This window comes from Rhineura floridana, chromosome 5 (genome assembly GCF_030035675.1).
Source record: "Rhineura floridana isolate rRhiFlo1 chromosome 5, rRhiFlo1.hap2, whole genome shotgun sequence".
NCBI lineage: Eukaryota > Metazoa > Chordata > Lepidosauria > Squamata > Rhineuridae > Rhineura > Rhineura floridana.
The window spans coordinates 88,608,003-88,631,621 of record NC_084484.1 but is presented as its reverse complement, the minus strand read 5'-3'; the positions used below and the strand labels follow the sequence as shown (position 1 = coordinate 88,631,621).

At 41.6% G+C, this 23,619-nt stretch overlaps 1 protein-coding gene across 1 annotated transcript in view; it reads left to right on the top strand.

The window, feature by feature from the left end:
* The window catches only part of LOC133385088 (cilia- and flagella-associated protein 47-like), a 100,497-nt gene that overhangs the window by 38,791 nt on the left and 38,087 nt on the right, over window positions 1-23,619 (top strand). Inside the window, exons 4-5 of the mRNA XM_061627396.1 lie at window positions 7,707-7,804; window positions 17,103-17,255. Of these exons, the coding sequence (XP_061483380.1) occupies window positions 7,707-7,804; window positions 17,103-17,255 (251 nt within the window). The remainder of the gene's footprint in view (window positions 1-7,706; window positions 7,805-17,102; window positions 17,256-23,619) is intronic.

Here is a 23,619-nt window from a genome sequence, read left to right as displayed (position 1 = left end):
CTGATTAGAGGTACCAAGATAGTCTGGTGTCATGGGGGTGGTCATTGTCTGTCTTAGAGAGGGTCTGATTCCTGTGCTAATAAGAGAGGTTATAATGGTCCTGCTCTGCAATGTGTTAAGGCTCATCTGGGAATGTAGGACAAGATGAGATTCAGGTGCAAGATGAGGCAGTACAGTGCTCTGGAAAACACAGGGTTTTGAGTTCTGCTACAGCAAGGAGCAAACTGAGCCCATATATAGTAATAGCAGTAAGTACAGCCTGATTGTTAATACTACCTGCAAGATGCTGCTTGACTTAAAGTGGTCCAGCTCTCTCCAGTAATCTACTGTGCTGGAGTGGGGGAGGCTGAAGTCTTCCAGGGTCTTGTACAGTGGAGCCTTTAGAGTTAGAGGATGGCAGTGCCATATTATCTGGCTAGTGTATGTGTGTGCATGTACTTGCCCTACAGGTTCATCTGGTAGCAGCACCTCTAGGGCTGGCCCTACATGTCCTTCCCCTTCAAGAAGCGGGCCAGAAGCTTTGTTGAACTTTGTTGTGGTGACCTTTACCTGTTGTTTTAGTTTTATTGCTGTTTTGATGTTGTGATACTTATATATTATGACTTTGTACATCGCTCAGAGTGGCTCGGTTTCCAGCCAGATGGGCGATAAATAAATCACAGAAATAAATAAAGATACAGAGTCCTTGCTTCCATCACCTGATGAAGAGCAATCTGACTCCTGGTCTCTGACAATATTAGGATCCTCGCTTTAAAAAATTACTCTTCATTCTGGTGATTTGAATAGCTATTGCTCTATGTCAAACCTGCCTTATTTGAGTAGGATGTTTCAGCATGCTGTGGCAACTCAGCTCCAGGCACTGCTGGAAGAAACCATTTTTAATATCTATTCCAGTCTAATGTTAGATGTGATTTTTCAAACTGTAACTGCCTCGGTTACCCTAGCTAGTGGATAGCATGCACTAGGAAATGCTGTTGAGTGTTTCCCAAACTTTTTTATTTTTTTGTTGCTGGACTACAACTCCCATCAGCCCCAGCCAGCATGGCCAATGGTCAGGAATTATGGGAACTGTAGTCCAGCAACAAAAAAATAAAAACAGTTTGGGAAACACTGCTCTAGAACTTCTCAGCGCATGTGATTTCAATGAGCATGGCGTTCTTCTGGGATGCTGTGGTGGGAAAGGGCTGTGAGGCCCCATTTTGCGGTGACTGAAGTCATTCCTTGAGGGGCTGCTGGGAATCTGCTATTCCACTGTCGTGGAAAATTTACAATGGGTTCTGTTTTGTGGGAGACTCAATAAAGAAGCCAAAGCCTGATTTAAGGTGGTTTATTAAGCAAAGTGCTTCGCTGGAGCAGAGCACACACCCTAACTGCTGCTCAACAGTTAGCCCCAGCCTTTTATTACCCTACATACTACATAGCCTTAGCAACAGAAGGAGCAGACCAATCAATCAATGCCATCCCCTCAGACCATAAGAGTGAATCATTCACTTTTTCTGTTAAACAGTTCAAAATAAAACTTTTTAAACGTTCTCTGTCCTTCAAAATGCCCAAGATTCCAGCAGCTGGGGTGAATGTGTGCTTCAGGCCTTGCTCTAATGGTGCCATAGGCCACTTCACTCCCCCATTTGAGACTTCCAAAAGTCCTACCTCAATTTGCATCATTCGGTATACCTCTTGCTCCGTTTCTTCTTTTCTACACTCCAGTTCCAGATACATCTGTTTCACTTCTGAGGGTGTCAGTGCTTCTGTAGTCTTTTTAACACATTGGCTAATGCAACATAACAGCAGTTGAATCATAACATATGATACTACCAGTATTATAAGGCTAATAACCAGATATTTTAACAGGGTTTTGAGCAGATCCCCCAACCAACCACCCAAAAATGGGAACCATCCCCACCAATCTATTTTTGTTGCTTCTTTGACTTTAGCAAAACCATTTACAGGCTCCTTAACATCATTGACATTTTCAGCAATTTGCCCTGACTTGTAAATATAAAAACAGCAAGATTGGTTTATGACAGCACACGCTCTGCCTTGTTGAGTGAGGAGCATGTCAAGTGCCATCCGATTTTGAATAACCACCTGAGATAAAGAAGAAACCTCTTGCTGAAGATTGAGAATGGCATTCAGGGTCCCATTAAACCCTTTCTCCATTTCAGCGGGAATATTGACAATGGTTTTCTCCAACTCAGAAACTCCAAGCCAAGGGAACAGAGTTCTCATGAAATAATGGAATCCAGTGTTTTGGGTGGCCAACAGATTAATACCTCGTCAGATGCGATGCACAAACCTTCCGAGATTGGTCACCTGGAAAGAGGTCAGGTTTCATAACACCTGGAACCCTGGAGTTACATAGGATAAGGCACAAGTTCCAGCCCAGTGTGCAGGCAGTGTCTTGTGGGCTGAATTGCCACAAAGAAAATATAGAGCAGGGATGCGATGGAGGGAGAGGGACAAGCGATTCCCATAAAAGAAAGACCAAGTGTAGTTAGGTTTCTGGTATTTTCTTTCTAGCGTTTTACCATGAGCAAAATACCAGGAACAGGTACGGTTAAAATGAAGCCAGGACTTTATCTGATTAATCCACTGGGTGTTATTGTATCTGCAAAAAAGAACTTCAATGTTTGATGCAAGAGGGTGAAATAATAATAATAATAATAATAATAATAAAAGGTAAAGGTGTCCCCACACTTGTAGTGCGAGTCGTTTCCGACTCTTAGGGTGACATCTTGCAACGTTTACTAGGCAGACCGTATATATGGGGTGGGATTTACCCCCCAGCATATGCCGGGTACTCATTTTACCGACCATGGATGGATGGAAGGCTGAGTGGACCTCGACCCCTTTTACCGGAGATTCGACTTCCTCTTTCCATTGGAATCGAACTCTGGCCGTGAGCAGAGATTTCGGCTGCGTTACTGCCACTTACCATTCTGCGCCACGGAGGATCTTCTCTGTGCCAAGGATCCGCCCTTCTTCCCAGCAGGAGCCCAGGGCAGCAAAAAAAACCCCCACTACAAACATTAAAACATCATAAAAACAAACTTTAAAACACAGTAAAACAAAACATCTTCAAAAATATTGCTTAAAAAAGCTATGAAAACATCTTCTAAGATTAAAAACATTTTAAAAAAGAACGTTTAAAAACATATTAAGAAGCAATTCCAACATAGATGCAGACTGGGATAGGTCTCAGCTTAAAAGGCTTGTTGAAAGAGGAAAGTCTTCAATAGAAAAGACACATGGGGGAGTGAAGTGGCCTATGGCACCATTAGAGCAAGGCCTGAAGCACACATTCACCCCAGCTGCTGGAATCTTGGGCATTTTGAAGGAGAGAGAACGTTTAAAAAGTTTTATTTTGAACTGTTTAACAGAAAAAGTGAATGAAAAGATAACAGACATGGCGCCTGCCTAATATTTAAGGGAAGAGGATTCCACAGGGTAGGTGCCGCCACATTAAAGGTCCGTTTCCTATGTTGTGCAGAACGGACCTCCTGATAAAATAGTATCTGCAGAAGGCCCTCACCTGCAGAGCACAGTGATCGACTGGGTATATAAGGGATAAGACGGTCTTTCAGGTATCCTGCTCCCAAGCTGTATAGGGCTTTGTACACCAAAACTAGAACCTTGAACTTGGCCCGGTAGCAAATGGGCAGCCAGTGCAATTCTTTCAGCAGCGGAGTGACATGTTGGCAATACCTTGCCCCACTGAGCAGTCTCGCCATCACATTTTGCCCCAGCTGCAACTTCTGGATCAACGGCAAGGGCAGCCTCACACAGAGCACGTTACAGTTATCCAGCCTGGAGGTTACCAGTGCGTGGACAACAGTTGTCAGGCTATCCCGGTCCAGAAACAGCAGCAGCTGTCTTACCAGCTGAAGCTGGTAAAAGACACTCCTAGCCACTGAGGTCAGTGTCAGCCACTGTTGATGCGAACAGCTAAGTGTCCTTTCGACCCTTGCCCTTCTTGGCTTGTTAAAGCTTGATGAGGAGGTTTGACTGTGTGGATCCAGGATGTGGTCAATGCATCATTGCAGAAGGGAGTGGTTCCAGCCACCTTGAAAGAGATGGTGATCCGACCACTCCTGAAAAAGCCCACCGTGGACCCATTGGTTTGTGACAACTACCGATCGGTCGCAAATACCCCTTTTTTAGGGAAGGTGATTGAGAGGGTTGTGGTGCAGCAATTGCAGGTACTCTTGGATGAAACAGATTATCTTGACCTATCCCAGTCTGGGTTCAGGCCTAGTTATGGGACTGAATTGTCCTTGGTCACCCTGATGGATGACCATTATCAGGAGAAGGACAGGGGGAGTGCAACCCTGTTATTCTTACTTGATCTCTTGGTGGCTTTTGATACCATTGGCCATGGTATTCTTCTGAGCTGACTTGGTCACATGGGTATTGGAGGCACTCTTTTACAGTAGTTCCAATCCTATTTCTGGGGTCATTTTCAGAGAATAGCATTGGGTGATTGTTTTTTGGCTCTCTGGCAGTTGTGCTGAGGGGTGCCGCAGGGTACCATCTTGTCCTCCATGCTGTATAACATCTATATGAAGCCCTTGGGAGCAGTCATCAGGAGATTTGAGGCGAGGTGTCAGCACTATGCTGACGATACCCAGCTCTATTTCTCTGTAACCTGAATCAGAAGAGGCCATGCAAGCCCTGGACCGCTGTCTGGACTTGGTGATGGGCTGGATGAGAACCAATAAACTGAGTCCGAATCTTAGCAAGATGGAGATGCTGTGTTGGTGATTCCTGACTTCAGATAATTGGTCAGTTGCCTGCTTTGGATGGGGTTGGACTCCCTCTGAAGGAGCAGGTCCGTAGTCTGGGGGTGCTCCTTGATTCATCTTTGTCGCTAGAGGTGCAAGTAATCTCAGTGGCTAGGAGTGTCTTTTACCAGCTTCGGCTGGTAAGACAGCCGTGGCCATTTCTGGACCGGTATAGTCTGACCACTGTTGTCCATGCACTGGTAACCTCCAGGCTGGGCTCTGTGTGGGGCTACCCTTGAGGTTGGTCCGGAAGCTGCAGCTGGTGCAAAATGCAGCGGCGAGACTGCTCACTGGGGCAGGGTATCACCAATATATCACCCTGCTGCTGAAAGAATTGCACTGGCTACCTATTAGCTACCGGACTAAGTTCAAAGTTCTAGTTTTGGTTTACAAAGCCGTATACAGCTTGGGACCAGGATACTTGAAAGACCGTCTTTCCTCTTATATACCCAGTTGATCACTGTGCTCTGCAGGTGAGGGCCTCCTGAAGATACCATCTTATCAGGAGGTCCATTCCACATAACATAGGAAATGGACATTTAGTGTAGTGGTACCTACCCTTTGGAATTCCCTCCTCTTAAATATTAGACAGGCACCATCTCTGTTATCTTTTTGGCAGCTACTGAAGACCTTCTTTCAACAAGCCTTTTAGTAGATAAGTAGAGACCTTATCCCAGTCTGTGTATGTGTTGTAATTGGTTTTTAATGTTTGTAAAACATTTTCTTTTTAAAAAAAGATGTTTTAAAGCTTTTTAAAATGTTTTTAAAGATGTTTTGTTTTAATATATTTTAAAGTCTGTTTAATGATATTTTAAAGTGTTTTTAGTACTTTTGTTTGCCACCCTGGGCTCCTACTGGGAGGAAGGGTGGGATATAAATCAAATAATAATAAATAATAAGTAACAAAAAAAGCAGTCTGGAAAGATTTTCTTGTTGTGACCGTCAATTTGAAGGCCAAATTCTGTATTGCACTATATATGGGCCTTCTCTTTTGCCTGGCTTGGAAGCTGCAGCTAGTGTAAAATGCAGCTGCTAGGGTGCTTAGTGGACCATCCAGCTTTACACATATTTCACCTGTGATGAAAAATCTGTACTAGCTGCCTATTAGCTATTAAGCCAAGTTCAAGGTTTTGTTGTTGACATTTACAAGCCCTAAACAACTTGGGATCAGGATACCTAGAAGACTGCATCCCCTGGTACAGAGCAAGCAGACTTTTACTCTCTTCCAATGTGAGCCTGCTGGTCACGATTGTCACTTAGTGACAACACAAAAGCAGGCCTTCTCAGAAATAGCACCTACCTTCTGGAATGCGCTTCCTCTGGTAATTCATGAGGCAGAGACAGTAGTGACCTTCATACACCTCATTAAAATGTATGTTTGCCCAGTCTTTCCTGGATTTTGATTCTTCATTTATGTGTGTGTATACTGCTCATTTTTATTTGTGATATATAGTGTTGTTTTGTATTTATCTAGATGTTGGGAATTTTTGTTGTATTTTTATTGTTTTTATGTAAACTGCTTAGACTTTTATTATATTAAGCAGTATAACATTTTATAAATAAATAAGTCCAGTATTGTTTTTAAAAACTCCCCACAAGTGCATTATAATCTATGCATGCAAGATAAATGGGGAAAAAATGCAGGAGTTCTTTCACCCAGAGATGTAGGAGCAAGCAGGCATTTCAAAGCACTTTACTCCCAAGAATGGGTGCAAATATGGGTAAATTAACATCTCTGTCCTACTAACCCAACAGTTAAGAGTCTCAGGATATACAATGCATGCATCCCTTTCATCATCCACTGTTGAATCCCAGATTTATGTAGGAATCCCCACATTGTGATTAGCCCAAGTTTTGCCGCATATCCTCACTGCCTTTTCTCCCACACCCTACAACTGAACAAATACATGAAAGACTGAAATTTCAGAGGCTCTAACTAGGTTATGAACCTACTCATACTCAATTAGAAGTATTCCGCAATCAGCTGAGCATCAGGGGAAAAGGAGGCAGGGCTGCAGATAGTTTAACTTTATCTACAGGCCCGCCTCCTTTTCCTGCTGATCATCTGAGCTTCCCCACTGCTCAGTTGGCTGGCAATAGGGGATGCTACAGATTGCATAAAATAGGGCAGAGCTGCATGTGGAGTGTGGGTTGCTCCTGTGCCTCAAGATAATTGTTGGAGGCACTGTTCTGTGTTCCATCACTGTTAGAGATCATGTAGCAGGCAGAATTGGGAGATTCTTTGATGGGCATGAAACATGGAGCCTTCTTTTTTTATCATGGCACAAAATTACAGAATGCTGTCCTGGGTTAGATCCATCAGCTTCCTTCTTTTTCTGCATTTAGGTGGGTCCTTAACATGCACATGTTTAGGCAGATTCCTGATTGTTAGTTGTACTGCACTGTTTAATCACTATACTTTGCACTATGAATTTTGTAGTCCATATTTTGAATTAATTGTAATATCACTTGTGATGCTTTACAATTCAGAACTGTTAGCTGCTTTGAATATAGTTATCTATAGAAAAGCAGAATAAATAATCGAGGATAGGATGATAGCAAAACCAACTACAACTTTAGAATATTTTCGAGTCTCAATTCCAGTTGAAAATAATGATTTCTATGATGATTAGCTTCAAACATTATTCATTTTATTATCTTTTGTGTTCCTTAATGACAAGGGTCATTTAATAACAAGTCTATTTTATTGACTTCTTTACTTATAGTTCTCTCTATAGTGGGTGTTGTTTTTTTAAAAAACCTTTTATTGAGCATATTACTGATTCAAAAAAAATGCAGCACCTTCTGGAAGCCAATCCCACTAAAGGAATTTTGGAAATGTTAGTTAATTTTATTGCAAATGTCACTTGTATCCGTTTTCTACAGCAATTATATTCACATGTATATATTATTTACATTCTTCAGCAGCACTGTAATAACTGAGAATGAAATCATCCGGGGACTCCGTTGGATTTATCCAATTCATGGAATCCCTGAAGCACCATCATATAAATCGGCACCAGGTATGTATGAGCAATAAAGTGCAAACTTGTCGTATAAAAATGGAAAGACCATTCTTCCCCTGGTCCTTATTCTGGCAGTTAATAGATGGAGCAATGGTTCCTAACATTTAGATGATTAAATAAATTACCTGGTCTCCCTAAATTTCTCTCTGACCTCTAAACACCTCTGGTATTAGCATTAATGAGTTTTTTGTGCTATTAAAATAGATTTTCAATAGACTTGTGGGGGAGACTACTGCTGTCAGAGCTACAGCAAGGTAAGGGGGGGTTGAAGGTATGCCGGATGGGTTGGTAGAAGGGAGCAGATGATTTAGGGCACAATCCAGCTGCTGTTTATGCTGGGCTGAGGGGAGTTGGATATGGTGGGCCTCTGGCTGAGCCGACACAAGCCTCTCATTGCAGCTGAGCTGCAGCTGAGCCAGGACCTGGCCAGCTTAGCTGAAGGTCTGCTGGAGAAGCCTGGTCTGGCATAAGGGGAGTCTGTGGAATCCAGTGGAAGGCCTGCAAAAGGGGCATTCTGTGTGTGTGAGTGTGTGTGAGTGTGTGTGAGTGTGTGTGAGTGAGAGAGAGTGAGAGAGAGTGAGAGAGAGTGAGAGAGAGTGAGAGAGAGTGAGAGAGAGTGAGAGAGAGTGAGAGAGAGTGAGAGAGAGTGAGAGAGAGTGAGAGAGAGTGAGAGAGAGAGAGTGGGGGGGACAGACAGACAGACGGAAGGAACATCTAGGTTCTGCTAGGTTCTGTTTGCCTCCCTCCCACGACCCTCCATCTTGGCAGCCAGTATGCCCGGAAAAGGGGTGGCAGAAGAAAACATGTATTCTGTTTCCTTGCACTACCCGTTGCTGGTGCAGCCGGCATCCTCCCCTCCAAGAGGCCTCTGAGCAGCAGTTGGATGTGGTGGCCCCTTGCACCAACTCTGTCTCTGATGGCTTCGCTTCCGCTGGCCTCCCATAAATTGGATTTATTTATTTATTTTATTTATTTTATTCGATTTATATACCGCCCACAGCCCGAAGGCTCTCAGGGCGGTAATTTGGATTAACATTGAATCTTGAGAAGAATTTGCAGATTGAAATACTTGCCTCAGATTTAAGAGATAATTTAAACTGGCAAAGCCAATGAATGTGAACTTTGTTGACATCTCTAATACTTTTTATAGATGACATTCTTATATACTATGGATTCTGATGGATTCTAAATTAATATAAAATATTTCATCTACAATTACATAGAATGTTTTTGTGATGAATTAAGACCATTTGCCTAACTTTTCTTAGAGCAAACTATTGCTATTTTTACACTCCCCTCTTTTTTTATGTGGCTCTTTGTGTAAATTCTTTTGAATGTTGCTGGAACCTGCACACAAGAAGATGTCAAAAGACTTATTTGTGACTTGCATCCCAATTAAAACTTGTTAAGAAGACTTTATTGATTTATGCTTATTTATTAACTGAATGTTTATAGTTTGTCTGATAAACTCACAAGACACCTAAAGCAATTAAAATATAATGTGAAACACGGATTTTAAAACGGAGAGATCAGAACATAAAACATGTTATTTAAAAGGCCTGGATTGAGCAAAAGGTTAGTCACCTGGTGCCAAAAAGACAACAAGGATGGTGCTGGATAGACCTCTTTGGGAAGATTGTTTCATAATAGGGTTCTGCTACCAAAAAGCCACTGTCCCTGGTTGTTACTTATCTCACTTAAAATTTATACAGAAGAGCATAAGGAGAGGCTGCTGGACCAGGCCAGTGGCCCATCTAGTCCAGCATCCTGTTCTCACAGCTCACAGTAGCCAACCAGATGCATATGGAAAGACCACAAGTGGGACCTGAGTGCAAGAGCACCCTCACCTCCTGCAGTTTCCAGCAACTGATATTCAGAAGCATACTGCCTCCGACTATAGAGGTAGAACATATCCATCAGGGTTAGTAGCCATTGATAGCCTTATCCTCCAAGAATATGTCTAATCCTTTTTTAAAGTCATCTAACTTGGTGACCACAATTATAGATTTAATTAGTTCTTTGTTCGGGTGCCTATTAAGAACATTGGGAACCAATTTATAAGCTAATAACGTTCATAAAAACACACCACGTGAGCTGATAAGGACACTTCATAAGAACATAAGAAGAGCCTGCTGGATCAGGCCAGTGGCCCATCTAGTCCAGCATCCTGTTCTCACAATGGCCAACCAGGTGCCTGGGGGAAGCCCGCAAGCAGGACCCGAGTGCAAGAACACTCTCCCCTCCTGAGGCTTCCGGCAACTGGTTTTCAGAAGCATGCTGCCTCTGACTAGGGTGGCAGAGCACAGCCATCACAGCTAGTAGCCATTGATAGCCCTGTCCTCCATGAATTTGTCTAATCTTCTTTTAAAGCCATCCAAGCTGGTGGCCATTACTGCATCTTGTGGGAGTAAATTCCATAGTTTAACTATGCGCTGAGTAAAGAAGTACTTCCTTTTGTCTGTCCTGAATCTTCCAACATTCAGCTTCTTTGAATGTCCACGAGTTCTAGTATTATGAGAGAGGGAGAAAAACTTTTCTCTATCCACTTTCTCAATGCCATGCATAATTTTATACACTTCTATCATGTCTCCTCTGACCCGCCTTTTCTCTAAACTAAAAAGCCCCAAATGCTGCAACCTTTCCTCGTAAGGGAGTCGCTCCATCCCCTTGATCATTCTGGTTGCCCTCTTCTGAACCTTTTCCAACTCTATAATATCCTTTTTGAGATGAGGCGACCAGAACTGTACACAGTATTCCAAATGTGGCCGCACCATAGATTTATACAACGGCATTATGATATCGGCTGTTTTATTTTCAATACCTTTCCTAATTATCGCTAGCATGGAATTTGCCTTTTTCACAGCTGCCGCACACTGGGTCGACATTTTCATCGTGCTGTCCACTACAACCCCGACGTCTCTCTCCTGGTCGGTCACCGGCAGTTCAGACCCATGAGCGTATATGTGAAATTAAGATTTTTTGCCCCAATATGCATAATTTTACACTTGTTTATATTGAATTGCATTTGCCATTTTTCTGCCCATTCACTCAGTTTGGAGAGGTCTTTTTGGAGCTCTTCGCAATCCCTTTTTGTTTTAACAACCCTGAACAATTTAGTGTCATCAGCAAACTTGGCCACTTCACTGCTCACTCCTAATTCTAGGTCATTAATGAACAAGTTGAAAAGTACAGGTCCCAATACCGATCCTTGAGGGACTCCACTTTCTACAGCCCTCCATTGGGAGAACTGTCTGTTTATTCCTACTCTCTGCTTTCTGCTTCTTAACCAATTCCTTATCCACAAGAGGACCTCTCCTCTTATTCCATGACTGCTAAGCTTCCTCAGAAGCCTTTGGTGAGGTACCTTGTCAAACGCTTTTTCAAAGTCTAAGTACACTATGTCTACTGGATCACCTCTATCTATATGCTTGTTGACACACTCAAAGAATTCTAATAGGTTACTGAGACAGGACTTTCCCTTGCAGAAGCCATGCTGGCTCTGCTTCAGCAAGGCTTGTTTTTCTATGTGCTTAGTTAATCTAGCTTTAATAATACTTTCTACCAGTTTTCCAGGGACAGAAGTTAAGCTAACTGGCCTGTAATTTCCAGGATCCCCTCTGGATCCCTTTTTGAAGATTGGCGTTACATTTGCCACTTTCCAGTCCTCAGGCACGGAGGAGGACCCGAGGGACAAGTTACATATTTTAGTTAGCAGATCAGCAATTTCACCTTTGAGTTCTTTGAGAACTCTCGGGTGGATGCCATCCGGGCCCGGTGATTTGTCAGTTTTTATATTGTCCATTAAGCTTAGAACTTCCTCTCTCGTTACCACTATTTGTCTCAGTTCCTCAGAATCCCTTCCTGCAAATGTTAGTTCAGGTTCAGGGATCTGCCCTATATCTTCCACTGTGAAGACAGATGCAAAGAATTCATTTAGCTTCTCTGCAATCTCCTTATCGTTCTTTAGTACACCTTTGACTCCCTTATCATCCAAGGGTCCAATCGTCTCCCTAGATGGTCTCCTGCTTTGAATGTATTTATAGAATTTTTTGTTGTTGGTTTTTATGTTCTTAGCAATGTGCTCCTCAAATTCTTTTTTAGCATCCCTTATTGTCTTCTTGCATTTCTTTTGCCAGAGTTTGTGTTCTTTTTTATTTTCTTCATTCGGACAAGACTTCCATTTTTTGAAGGAAGACTTTTTGCCTCTAAGAGCTTCCTTGACTTTGCTCGTTAACCATGCTGGCATCTTCTTGGCCCTGGCGGTACCTTTTCTGATCTGCGGTATGCACTCCAGTTGAGCTTCTAATATAGTGTTTTTAAACAACTTCCAAGCATTTTCGAGTGATGTGACCCTCTGGACTTTGTTTTTCAGCTTTCTTTTTACCAATCCCCTCATTTTTGTGAAGTTTCCTCTTTTGAAGTCAAATGTGACCGTGTTGGATTTTCTTGGCAATTGGCCAGTTACATGTATGTTTAATTTAATAGCACTGTGGTCACTGCTCCCAATCGGTTCAACAACACTTACATCTCGCACCAGGTCCCGGTCCCCACTGAGGATTAAGTCCAGGGTTGCTGTCCCTCTGGTCGGTTCCATGACCAACTGGTCTAGGGAATAGTCATTTAGAATATCTAGAAACTTTGCTTCTTTGTCATGACTGGAACACATATGCGGCCAGTCTATGTCCGGGTAGTTGAAGTCACCCATTACTACCACATTTCCTAGTTTGGAAGCTTCCTCAATTTCATATCTCATCTCAAGGTCTCCCTGAGCATTTTGATCAGGGGGACGATAGATTGTTCCCAATATTAAGTCCCTCCTGGGGCATGGTATCACCACCCACAACGATTCTGTGGAGGAGTCTGCCTCTTTTGGGGTTTCCAGCTTGCTGGATTCAATGCCTTCTTTCACGTATAGAGCAACTCCGCCACCAATACGTCCTTCCCTGTCCTTCCGATATAGTTTATATCCAGGGATAACCGTATCCCACTGGTTTTCTCCATTCCACCAGGTCTCCGTTATGCTCACTATATCAATGCTCTCCTCTAAGACCAAGCACTCCAGTTCTCCCATCTTGGTTCGCAGGCTCCTAGCATTAGCGTACAGGCACTTGTAAGCAGTGTCTCTCTTCAAGTGTCTTTGGCACTCGTGGTTAGGCCTGTGGTAATTTTGCTGTTCTGAATTTATATCCTGTGCCCCTGCTCTCACAATGCCTACTTCTAGGCCTACCCCTTTTAAAATTTCATCATTTCTTTGGTTTTTATCCCAGGGGGGAGGTTTATTCCGAACCGGACCTTTCTCAGCTCCTGTCGGGTTTTCCCCCTCAGTCAGTTTAAAAGCTGCTCTGCCACCTTTTTAATTTTAAGTGCCAGCAGTCTGGTTCCATTCTGGTTCAAGTGGAGCCCGTCCCTTTTGTACAGGCCCGGCTTGTCCCAAAATGTTCCCCAGTGCCTAACAAATCCGAACTCTTCCACCCGACACCATCGTCTCATCCACGCATTGAGACTGCGAAGCTGGGCCTGTCTGGCTGGTCCTGCGCGTGGAACCGGTAGCATTTCAGAGAAAGCCACCTTGGAGGTCCTGGCTTTCAGCATCCTACCTAGCAACCTAAATTTTGCTTCCAGGACCTCACGGCTGCATTTCCCCATGTCATTGGTGCCAACGTGCACCACGACCACTGACTCCTCCCCAGCACTGTCTACCAAACTATCTAAACGATGGGCGATATCCGCAACCTTCGCACCAGGCAGGCAAAACACCTTGCGGTCTACACGCCCATCACACACCCCACTGTCTATGTTCCTAATGATCGAATCACCCACTACAAGGATCCCTCCACCCCCTGGAGATATATCCTCGGCACGAGAGGATAGCTGCTCATCCCCCAAGGAATGGGTCCCTTCTAAGGGATCATTTCCCTCTTCCTCAGCTGGATGCTCTCCTTCCCCGAGACCATCGTTCTCCATGATAGCAGGAGAGCTATCATTGTTGGAGTGGGACACAGCTATAACGTCCCTGAAGGCCTTCTCCACACACCTCTCTGCCTCTCTCAGCTTTTCCAGGTCCGCCACCTTGGCCTCAAGGAAATGAAGTCGTTCCCGGAGAGCCAGGAGCTCATTGCACTGAGAGCACACCCACGAGTTCTGTCCAACAGGCAGATAGTCGTACATGCTGCAGGCGGTGCAAAACACTGGAAAGCCCCCACACCCCTGCTGGCTTCTTACCTGCATAGTTTTGTTTAAGGTTTATTATGTCAGTGGGTTGGAGACTGCGGTTTAGTTGAGGTCAGGGAACAGACGGGCAGAGTGGGGGGCCCTGTCCTCTTTGCCCTGCTGCCGAACTCGCTCTGCTGCTTAACTCGCCTTGATGCTTCATCAGCTGGGGCTCCTTCTAGCTCGTGGAGCAGGCTCCCTCGCTAGGGTGCTCTGACTTTATATGTGTGGCTGGTTCCTCTCAGCTACTGCTGCCAGCCAATGATGTGTTACTTGAGGCTGATGACTATCAGCTGGGGCTTAACACTTTAGTATTCTCTCAGGCTTCCTTCCTTTGAAGGCAGGAAGGCAGGCTTCCTTCCTGAGCGAGGGGCGGGGCTGTTTAAGCTTTTGGCTGCTTTTAATCTCAGCAAGGGGCTGCGCCTTCCAGGCAAGTCTTTTGTGTTTGTTGTTTTCCCACCTAGAACAGCTTGACCTTTCTTTAACCTAGGCAAACAGAGCTTGTGGTTGTGTTTCAGGAAGGCTGAAGCTGCCCTTTTTAGCAAGGACTGAGCTGACTCTCTCCCTGTATGTATTGGTGGAGTTTCCTTTTCCCCCTTCTCTCTGACTGGAATTTAGCCTTGTTTACAGTGTCCCCTGAAGCTTTCCTGCTAGGGTAGTGTTGAAAACTAGCTTTCTATACGCTTCCTTCTCCTAGGATCTGTCTCCTAAGATATAGGTTCTTTCAGGATTTGGCTCCTAGCTCAGGGTGACCTTGGGCTGCCCTTATTAGTTATTGCTCTGAGCTGTTTTACTTCAATTAAATAATGGAATAAATGGGAGCTACTTACCCTCTTTTCGCTCTGCTGCTTAACTCGCCTTGACGCTTTGTCAGCTGGGGCTTCCTCTAGCTCGTGGAGCAGGCACACTTCAAAATGTGCTAGTCAGTTATGTACAAATGCTTTCATCAACGAATGAAAACAATTGTCTGTCTTGGTGGTCTTGGTGTTTGAAGGTAATTGAGAAATTTATTGTGCACTGAAATTATTGAACTTAACGGAATAGACATTATTTGTACTGTCATTGTTCTAATTTGTTAAGGACCTTTAACTTGAAGAAAAATGCCATTGTAATCTTAATTACAGATTTCATCCCATTAATTTGCAATTTAATCCATTAAGGTTGGAATGCTGAATATTACCATCAAATCTTTTCTTTCGTTCTTTCTTTGCACAACATGGCACCCTCATAAAGTACTATATTGACAGATATGCATATCGGTATTCTTACTTTAAATTAGTTGTATAGTGCATGGAAGGAAGCTAATGCAAGAATCTTTTCCTGCCTGGGCACATTCACATGGAGGTTTTGAAAGAGTAAAGATAGGCAATGAATATATATGCCATGCTACCCCACAATATACATGCATTCCAGTCCTGATATTCACTAGTCCCATGCCTGCCCTCCAGACTTTATACCTGGGGCCATTGCATGGTACTGTGGACATCACAGTGCCCCCAGAAACCCCCTTTAAGCCTGCTAAAGCCCTCTGCCCCTCTCATTTTTAAATTATTTTTGAATGGCTTTTAGGTTGGAGTTACAGGAATTTCTGGAGGATACAGACTGTTTGAATCTGTTTCAATCTGCATTCAGGTGCAGTTTGGGGACTGAATAACCCTTGGTCACCCTGATGGATGATTTGCATCGACAGCAGGACAGTGGGGATGCTTCACTCCTCCTGTTTCATGGTCCTGTTTTGACCATGGTATTCTCCTGGACTGACTCTGTGGGATGGGTATTGGGGGGGCTGTTTGATAGTGGTTCTGTTCCTACTTGCAAGACCATGTTCAGCAAATAGCATTGGAAGACTGTGTGTCGGCCCCACAATTTATAGTGTGCCAGATTGTTGCCAGTGCTGTTTAAAATCTATATGAAACCATTGAGATTGGTCATTAGGAGTTTTAGGACAAAGTGTGATACACAGTTCAGTTTCTCGATAACATCTGAGTTAGGAGAAGCTGAATATGGTCTGGAACATTGTCTAGATGCAGTTGTGGAATGGATGAGAGCCAGTAAACTGAGCTTGAACCCTAGGAAGATGGATCATTGTGGGTGGGTAGCTCCCATGTCCGGGAGATTGGCCATTTGTCTGTTCTGCATAGCGTTCTCCCTCTGAAAGAACAGGTTCATAGTTTGGGTATGCTTCTGGATCCATCTTTGTCACTTGAGGCTCAGATAGTCTTAGTGGCTAGGAGTACCTTTTACCAACTATAGCTAGTGTGCCAACTGTGACCATTTTGGGCCACAGTTATTCATTCATTCGTCACCTCAAGACTTGATTATTGCAATGCACTGTATGTGTGGCTATTCTTGTGCCTGGTCCAGAAGCTCCAGTTGGTGCAAAATGCAGCAGCTAGACTGTTGATGGGGACAGACGGTATCACCAGCACGTAACACCAATGCTTAAAAGCTTACACTAGGTGCCCATATATTACTGGATCAGGTTCAAGATTCTTGTATTAATTTACAAGGCCCTTAACAACATGATTCCAGGATATCATAAGGACTGCCCGATCCCTTATCCCTTAAATGCCCAATCACTGAGATTTTTGGTGGAATCACTGTTAGTGGTCCCCCATGGTTCAGATGCATGGCTTGTAACTACCAGAAGCTGTGCATTCAGTATTGTGGACCCAATCCTGTGGAACTCCCTCCCAACTGAGATTAGAGAGGCCCTCTCCGTGCTGAACCTCAGGTGCCTGACAAAGACTTTCCTATTTAAGCAGGCATTGTAAGGTAGTTTTACGTTTCTAGGACAAATGTTAATCATTATTTTTCTTTTTTTAAAAAAAAATTAAGTACATTTAACTAAGTAGAAATTCTGAATATTAACCAATATACAAATACCTCAGATAAATATAATAAATAAACTGGAGGGATAATGCAAAGCTGTGCCACCACAACTAAAAAGGACCCATATGTCATGCTCATTCACCAAACAACTTGTGATTGTAACTGAAGCTTTTGATATCTTTGGGACATGTGACTTCTGCAACGTGTAATCAGATATATTGTGCTCTTAATATGAGCTTTTATTTTTTTCTAGCTGTTGTATGCTGCCGAGCCCGCAGTAGACTGGAGGAAAGAGTAGAAGTGCTGTTAACTGGTGTGGTTCCTGCAACATCGGGTCCACAAACACTCACAGACTCTATAACTATAACTCCTTCCAAAAGCAAGTCAGTCACTATTAATGATGAAGGTAAGAGAAGATGATCACAGAAATTATTTATCCTAAATGAATTAGCAGTCCTACAGCTGCCTCAAATCTAAATATAATTAAAATCATTTGTCGAATTTTTGCTGGGCTAGAGTACACTGGCAGAAAAGAATGTGCCTCATAGGACAAAGACAAGTCAATCAGCACAATACATGGGAAGGCAACATGAATACATGGATGCTAGCCAGTTTGATGAAGGGACCATTTAATTTATGCTTAGACCTTGATCCTGAAATAAAAGCCATCTACTAAACTTTATAAAAAAGAAACTGTGTACAGTCTATCCCAGGTGTGGGGAATCTTTACCTGTCCAGATGTTGCTGGACTACAACTCTTATCATCCCTGGCCATTGGCTTGCTGGGGCTGATGGGAGTTGTTTTTCAGCAACATCTGGAGGGCCACAGGTTCCCCACACCTGGTCTATCCTTTTTGTTAACCCATGCTATGCATGGCCACCTCTCATATGTCAAGGGGATAGACACAAACCAAGTTCGTATGAGGAGGAACCTTAAGAGCTCAGGTAGTCTTTGTGACAAATGTGTTCTGCACAGTACAGTGTCCATTCAGGTACAATATGCTCCCAATTTGAGTTACATAATCCTTTTGTCTTTAGAACTGTAAATATTGTCATGTGAGTTTATATGTTGTTGGTTTCCTGTCAAAGATTGTGGTTACCTTTATAATAATAGGGTAACACATGCTTGGTATTTAGAAATGTGTCGTAGGAGTCATTTAAACATAATTTTGTCTAATCCCCTAAATACCATGATATTTAAATAGAATTCAATAAAGTGCTTTCACCACATCTCAGCAACAACAGTTTAAAACTCCCCAATTGCTGATATGTGTGTCCTATATGAGGAGATACTATATCATTATTATTAACACTAGATACTTGCACATACTGAAGGCAGTGATTGAAATAACAGAACTCTTCAGGCAAGTAATGATGTAAAAAAAAATTGACGCAAAAATAGTAGACTCAGTGACATTTTTCTGACTTCTGCCAGTAACATTATAATGTCATTATTCCTAGGTGAATGTGGTAGATTGTGATGCCTGTCAGGAAACTAGATTTAATGGTGCTTTTAGTGTTCTTCAGGCAACTAGTAAAACATACGTACAAAGCTCCAAGATGCAGCGCACGCACACACACTGAAAATTGTGCATCAGTGTGTGTGTAGTAAACAATTTTATATCTAAAGATTAATGATGATAATTACAGGAAGTTCACTTTTAAAAAGCTGCAACATAGGATTTGAATTATTTAGATGGAAACAAATTCTTAAGTTATGAAAATAAAGGCTTAGGTAGGATTGATCATATAGGATTTGTTTTAAAAAATGCTACAGCATTGGCTATTCCAATATTCAAAACTCACAATATTTCCATCTATTTCACACTACTTGGTGTCACAGTAATAATAATATTTAGCATTTCTCAAGTACCAAGAGCAACTAGATGTGTGGTATATACAACAAAAAAGTAAAATGGCTCCTTACTTACAAATTAAAGCAAATGTGACACCATCAGGTAAGGAGCAGGAGGATGAGGGAAATGTAAAATAGTGAATACTGTTTAGAGATGGTCCGAAAGCTGTAAAGAATTTGTAATGAAAGGAGAGAGGCAGTGCTGCAGCCCTCAGGCCACATCACAAGTACATTAAAGAAGAGATGCAGTTCTTGGACCACGTCATAAGTACTTTTTAAAACAAGCAGATTTTTCTGGATTTCTCCTAAGAAAAAAATCTGCACAGAAACAGAATGGATAGTCCCATTCCATGTGAAACTGGGATGAACCAGAATTTCATACATCCCTACTTCTAAGTAGAAATATATAGGACTTCTATAAATGGAGAGGAGGTGGCTGACAATTATTGGAATTTCTCATATGTGCTAAAAAGAATGAAGCTTTGGGATGAACATTTGACACACTAGAGAACGACATTCCCCAATGAATTCAGATCCTTTATATAGTTGCCAGTTTCCAAAGTGGAGAAGCGATATGCGCTGTTGTGTATAATCTGATTTTAATAAGCAACAAGTCTGATATAGGTATACCCCTGGGAGAGAGGCATGACATAATTCTTAGTGTGCTAGGATAATTTCAAGTTAGCCAAACTATCTCTAATGGGTCTTAATTGAGTTTCAGCACACAATTTACAGGGCTTGAAGATGAGAGATTTATATTTGCTCCATAAAAATCTTTGCTTGTTTGAAGGGTAAGTATTCTATAACAAAAAACACTAGTAATGGTATAACATGTTAACTGTTTATAATGAACTAAATGTACAGTATACTTTAGCCCAATATTATATCAGTCATGCTGTATGCTTGGGCTAGTACACTCATATGTTTTGGATATTTAAAGAAAAGGTACAATCTACAAACTTTGCAACTCTGATGCGATACCTGCCAGAGCATGTGTCTGACTCTCAGAAAGCACCTCTCATCAGGAGGTCTGTTCTACACAACATAGAAAGTGGACCTTTGGTGTTGTGGCACCTGACTTTTGGAATTCTCTCCCCTTGAATATTAGAAAGGTGCAATCTCTGTTGTCTTTCCAGTGCCTACTGAATATTATATCAGTCATGCTGTATGCTTGGGCTAGTACACTCATATGTTTTGGATATTTAAAGAAAAGGTACAATCTACAAACTTTGCAACTCTGATGCGATACCTGCCAGAGCATGTGTCTGACTCTCAGAAAGCACCTCTCATCAGGAGGTCTGTTCTACACAACATAGAAAGTGGACCTTTGGTGTTGTGGCACCTGACTTTTGGAATTCTCTCCCCTTGAATATTAGAAAGGTGCAATCTCTGTTGTCTTTCCAGTGCCTACTGAATACCTTGATTCCATTCTGCATCTGTACTGGAATTGCTTTTAAGATATTTTTAAAAGATTTTTTTATCACTTGTTGTTTGCTGCCCTGGGCTGCTTTTGGGAGGAAAATATAAATTTAATAAATAAAGAAATAATCCTGCTGTTGTGTCTCAGGATCAGTTAAAAAGAAATCAAGATCCCCTCTCACCCTATAATTACACAGTCTTCTGTGACGCAAGTTGAGGTTCAGGATCCTTACAAGTATCAGCATTGGCATAGTACTGATACAATAACCCAGTAGTATTTTCAGTTTATGGAATGATTCCAGAACAAAACCCAAACAAGTCATTAACTGTGTTGTGTGGTTGTGTAGGATGGGTATGGTTGCATGGTGGGTGCATTGTTGCATGTTTTGTGTGTGACTGTATGGTGTGTGATGCTTCTGGAGTGTGTTTGCATATTGTGTGGATAGTTGTGTGATATGTTTGTGGTTGCATGATGTGTAGGAGGTTGGGGTCTGTGTGTGTGATTGCATAGAGGTGTGGCGTGGGTGTGGTTAGGTGCATGATTAGATGTTTTCTGGTTGTAAGTCTGTGTGGTTGTGTGATGTCCCTAATAGTTTCTGAAGTTTTCAGATGTGCCCATTTGTCTATCCACTGCACCACATGGTAAACTAAAATGCTGCAAAGAGGTCATTATTCCTCCCTCCCTGATCACAGACTAGCTTCCAAAGTTGCCACCATAGTTATATATAGCATTTAAATAACTTTTCAAGTTTAATATTTTAGTTTGGCAGGAAGGGTAAAAGAGTACATTTCAGCTATTGCTGTGGTACCATGCACCAATGTCTGTGAAGTAGTCTAAACTTTTTTTCCGTATTCCATTCGCTTGTCTTAGGCTGCACGTAAGGTATCATCTTTGCCTCTCTTCACTTTCATTTGCAATAATTCTTTATCCCTTTCAATATGATCTCTTACAAAAGGCCCATTCACTTGTTTACATTTTTTTTCAAGATAAACCAGTCATCCTTACGATTATTTTGTGTTGTTTTATGGTAGCTTGTTTTCTTGTATTTGTATATGGTGTTGTGCACTGCCTTGATATTTTATATGAGTGGGTGTTATATAATTTTTAAAAAACTAAATAAACTAAATTATATAAATATAAATAAATAAGACAAAAATGCCAAACTGGAAATTAGCCTTCAAATGAATTTGTAGTAGTTAAAGAGAGGTTGCCTTTTTCTTTATCGTGCACTTCTAAATTTTTGTCTTAGTTTGAAATTCAAACGTGAATGCAAATGACAAACTAAATAAAAAATAAACCCAGAATATTTTAGGAAATATATATATATGTATATATTACATATATATATATATATATATATTACATGTTTATAAATGAAAGCTGCACCATATCTGCAGTTCTGATACTCGGTGACAGGAAGATGATTTGAAGCTTTGCAGATGGGGCTAATAATTACATTTTAAGATAAGCAGCTGGCTAAGAGTTTTATAGAAACACCACAGGCATTGAATGAAATTGCTGTACTGCAGTATATTCATATTTAAGCTATTTTTGAAAAACAAACAGTGGGATGTCAATCTGGCAAAAGCAGTTACTCCTATAATTTTATTGAAAGCAAGTAACAATAAGCATGAATTGTATTGACTGTGTTGGTAGAGCATTTGCCACAAAAAAAGTACAGCTGAGCAAAGATTTATTTAGTCCCTTTGCCAGCCTCCACCATTGGACCTCATAATCATTTATTAGTTAAGCCTGTCAAATTGTCATCTCCTAGTATATTGACAAGACACAAATCAAGAAGACATTCAGAGAAAGAAGAATGAGCACAATATTTGACATATACATCCATTTTCCAGATGGTTTTGCTTTTTTAAAACGATTTTTCTTCAAATGTTGGAGTGTAAAGCATATGGAATTAGTTATAAATTTGAAAATACAGTTCAGTCTACCCTAATGCTCAGGACCTATAGCAAAATTCATTATTATTTGAGGAACAAATTACTGAATTATGCGTTTCAGCAAACTTCCACTGTGGCAGATAAAGTATATACTGGAATAGAAACGTGACCTTTCTATATCACAAAACTCTACTTTAAAAAGAGGTGTGAGTTGAATGCTTAAAATATGTGGGCTTACCTAAATTAAGTGCATTAAAACAGGAGGAAGTATGAGAATCTACAGTAAAATCACGTGCATATTAAAAATGGACACTTTAAATTAATTATGCAGGAAAATATTGTAAAAGATGGTAAATTGTTCATTTTATAAAATCAATTTGTCAGACCTGTAGATCTTTTTACATTGCTGACGGACTTCAGAATACTTTAGAATCAATTTGAAAAAGACAAAACTTTGTCAACCTTTCTAAAACCACTGAGGCTATATTCCCGCAGCTGCTAAAAGGCCAAATGAGGGGCTTTAGAAAATGGTATAAATGCCACAAGTGCCATAAATCCATGAGTGGAACAAAGCCTTTGCCCATCCACCCCAGGATGCCTACAACACATTTCACTGGCACAGATGTTCCACCAGTGGTTTCTGCTGGCAATAGGGGCAAAACAGGGTGTTTCAGGGGCAGTCCCCTTGATCCCTCAACACTCCACTGAAACTACTATTCCAACCCCAGGAGGGAAATAAATTCTGCCTCACCTTCTGCCCTGGCCACAGTGAGCTGGCATGGCTGAGGATGTGATGGAGGCTCCTTCACAAAATCTCTCTCCCCGCCACTGATAGGATTACTCTGCCTTTTAGATATCCTCAGCAAATTGCCTCCCCCGCCCACCCCCACCAAAATAACCAGTATTCCTGAGGACTATTTATTGTTAAAGATTGTAAAACAGATGCAGCAAAGGGAGCTTTTAATTCTTGTTTGTGAATTGCTTGTGGGAAATGATCATTTTTAACCATTCTTACTTTCACCCTCTTACAAATTATATCTTTTCATGCAAAACATGTTTTTGTTTTACAATATTTTTACCATTGTGACATGCCATAATGTGTTTGTTTACACAGGTATGCCGTTTGCGTGGCAAGGTTAGATCAAGCTGTTTTAACATACGTTGATTATGCTGTCTATATTAGCATATCAGCTTGATATGAACTCACATTGGAACATCACGTCAAGTCATGATATTACATTGGTGTAAATGAAAAAAGTATTTGCTGGTCCAAGAAATCATAGTATTGTGTCTTTAATATATTAAGGAACCATGGTAGTTAATGCTGCTAATGTTAGCGTTTATTTATAATGCTTTATAATATAAATATTTATATTAATAAATTTATAATTTACTTATTTATATTATAAGCATTATATTCTTTCTTCACCATATGTTTTCCTGCTTCTTGCTTCCCAATTTTGACAGTTGTTATGAAGTGTACAGTTTGCACATAAGCCTGTAGTTCTCACTTGCAACCCTGATTGACACCCCCTTTGGGGGATCTTTTTAGATTGGGACCTGAATGCACTCCAGAAGTTTACACAAAATCAATAGG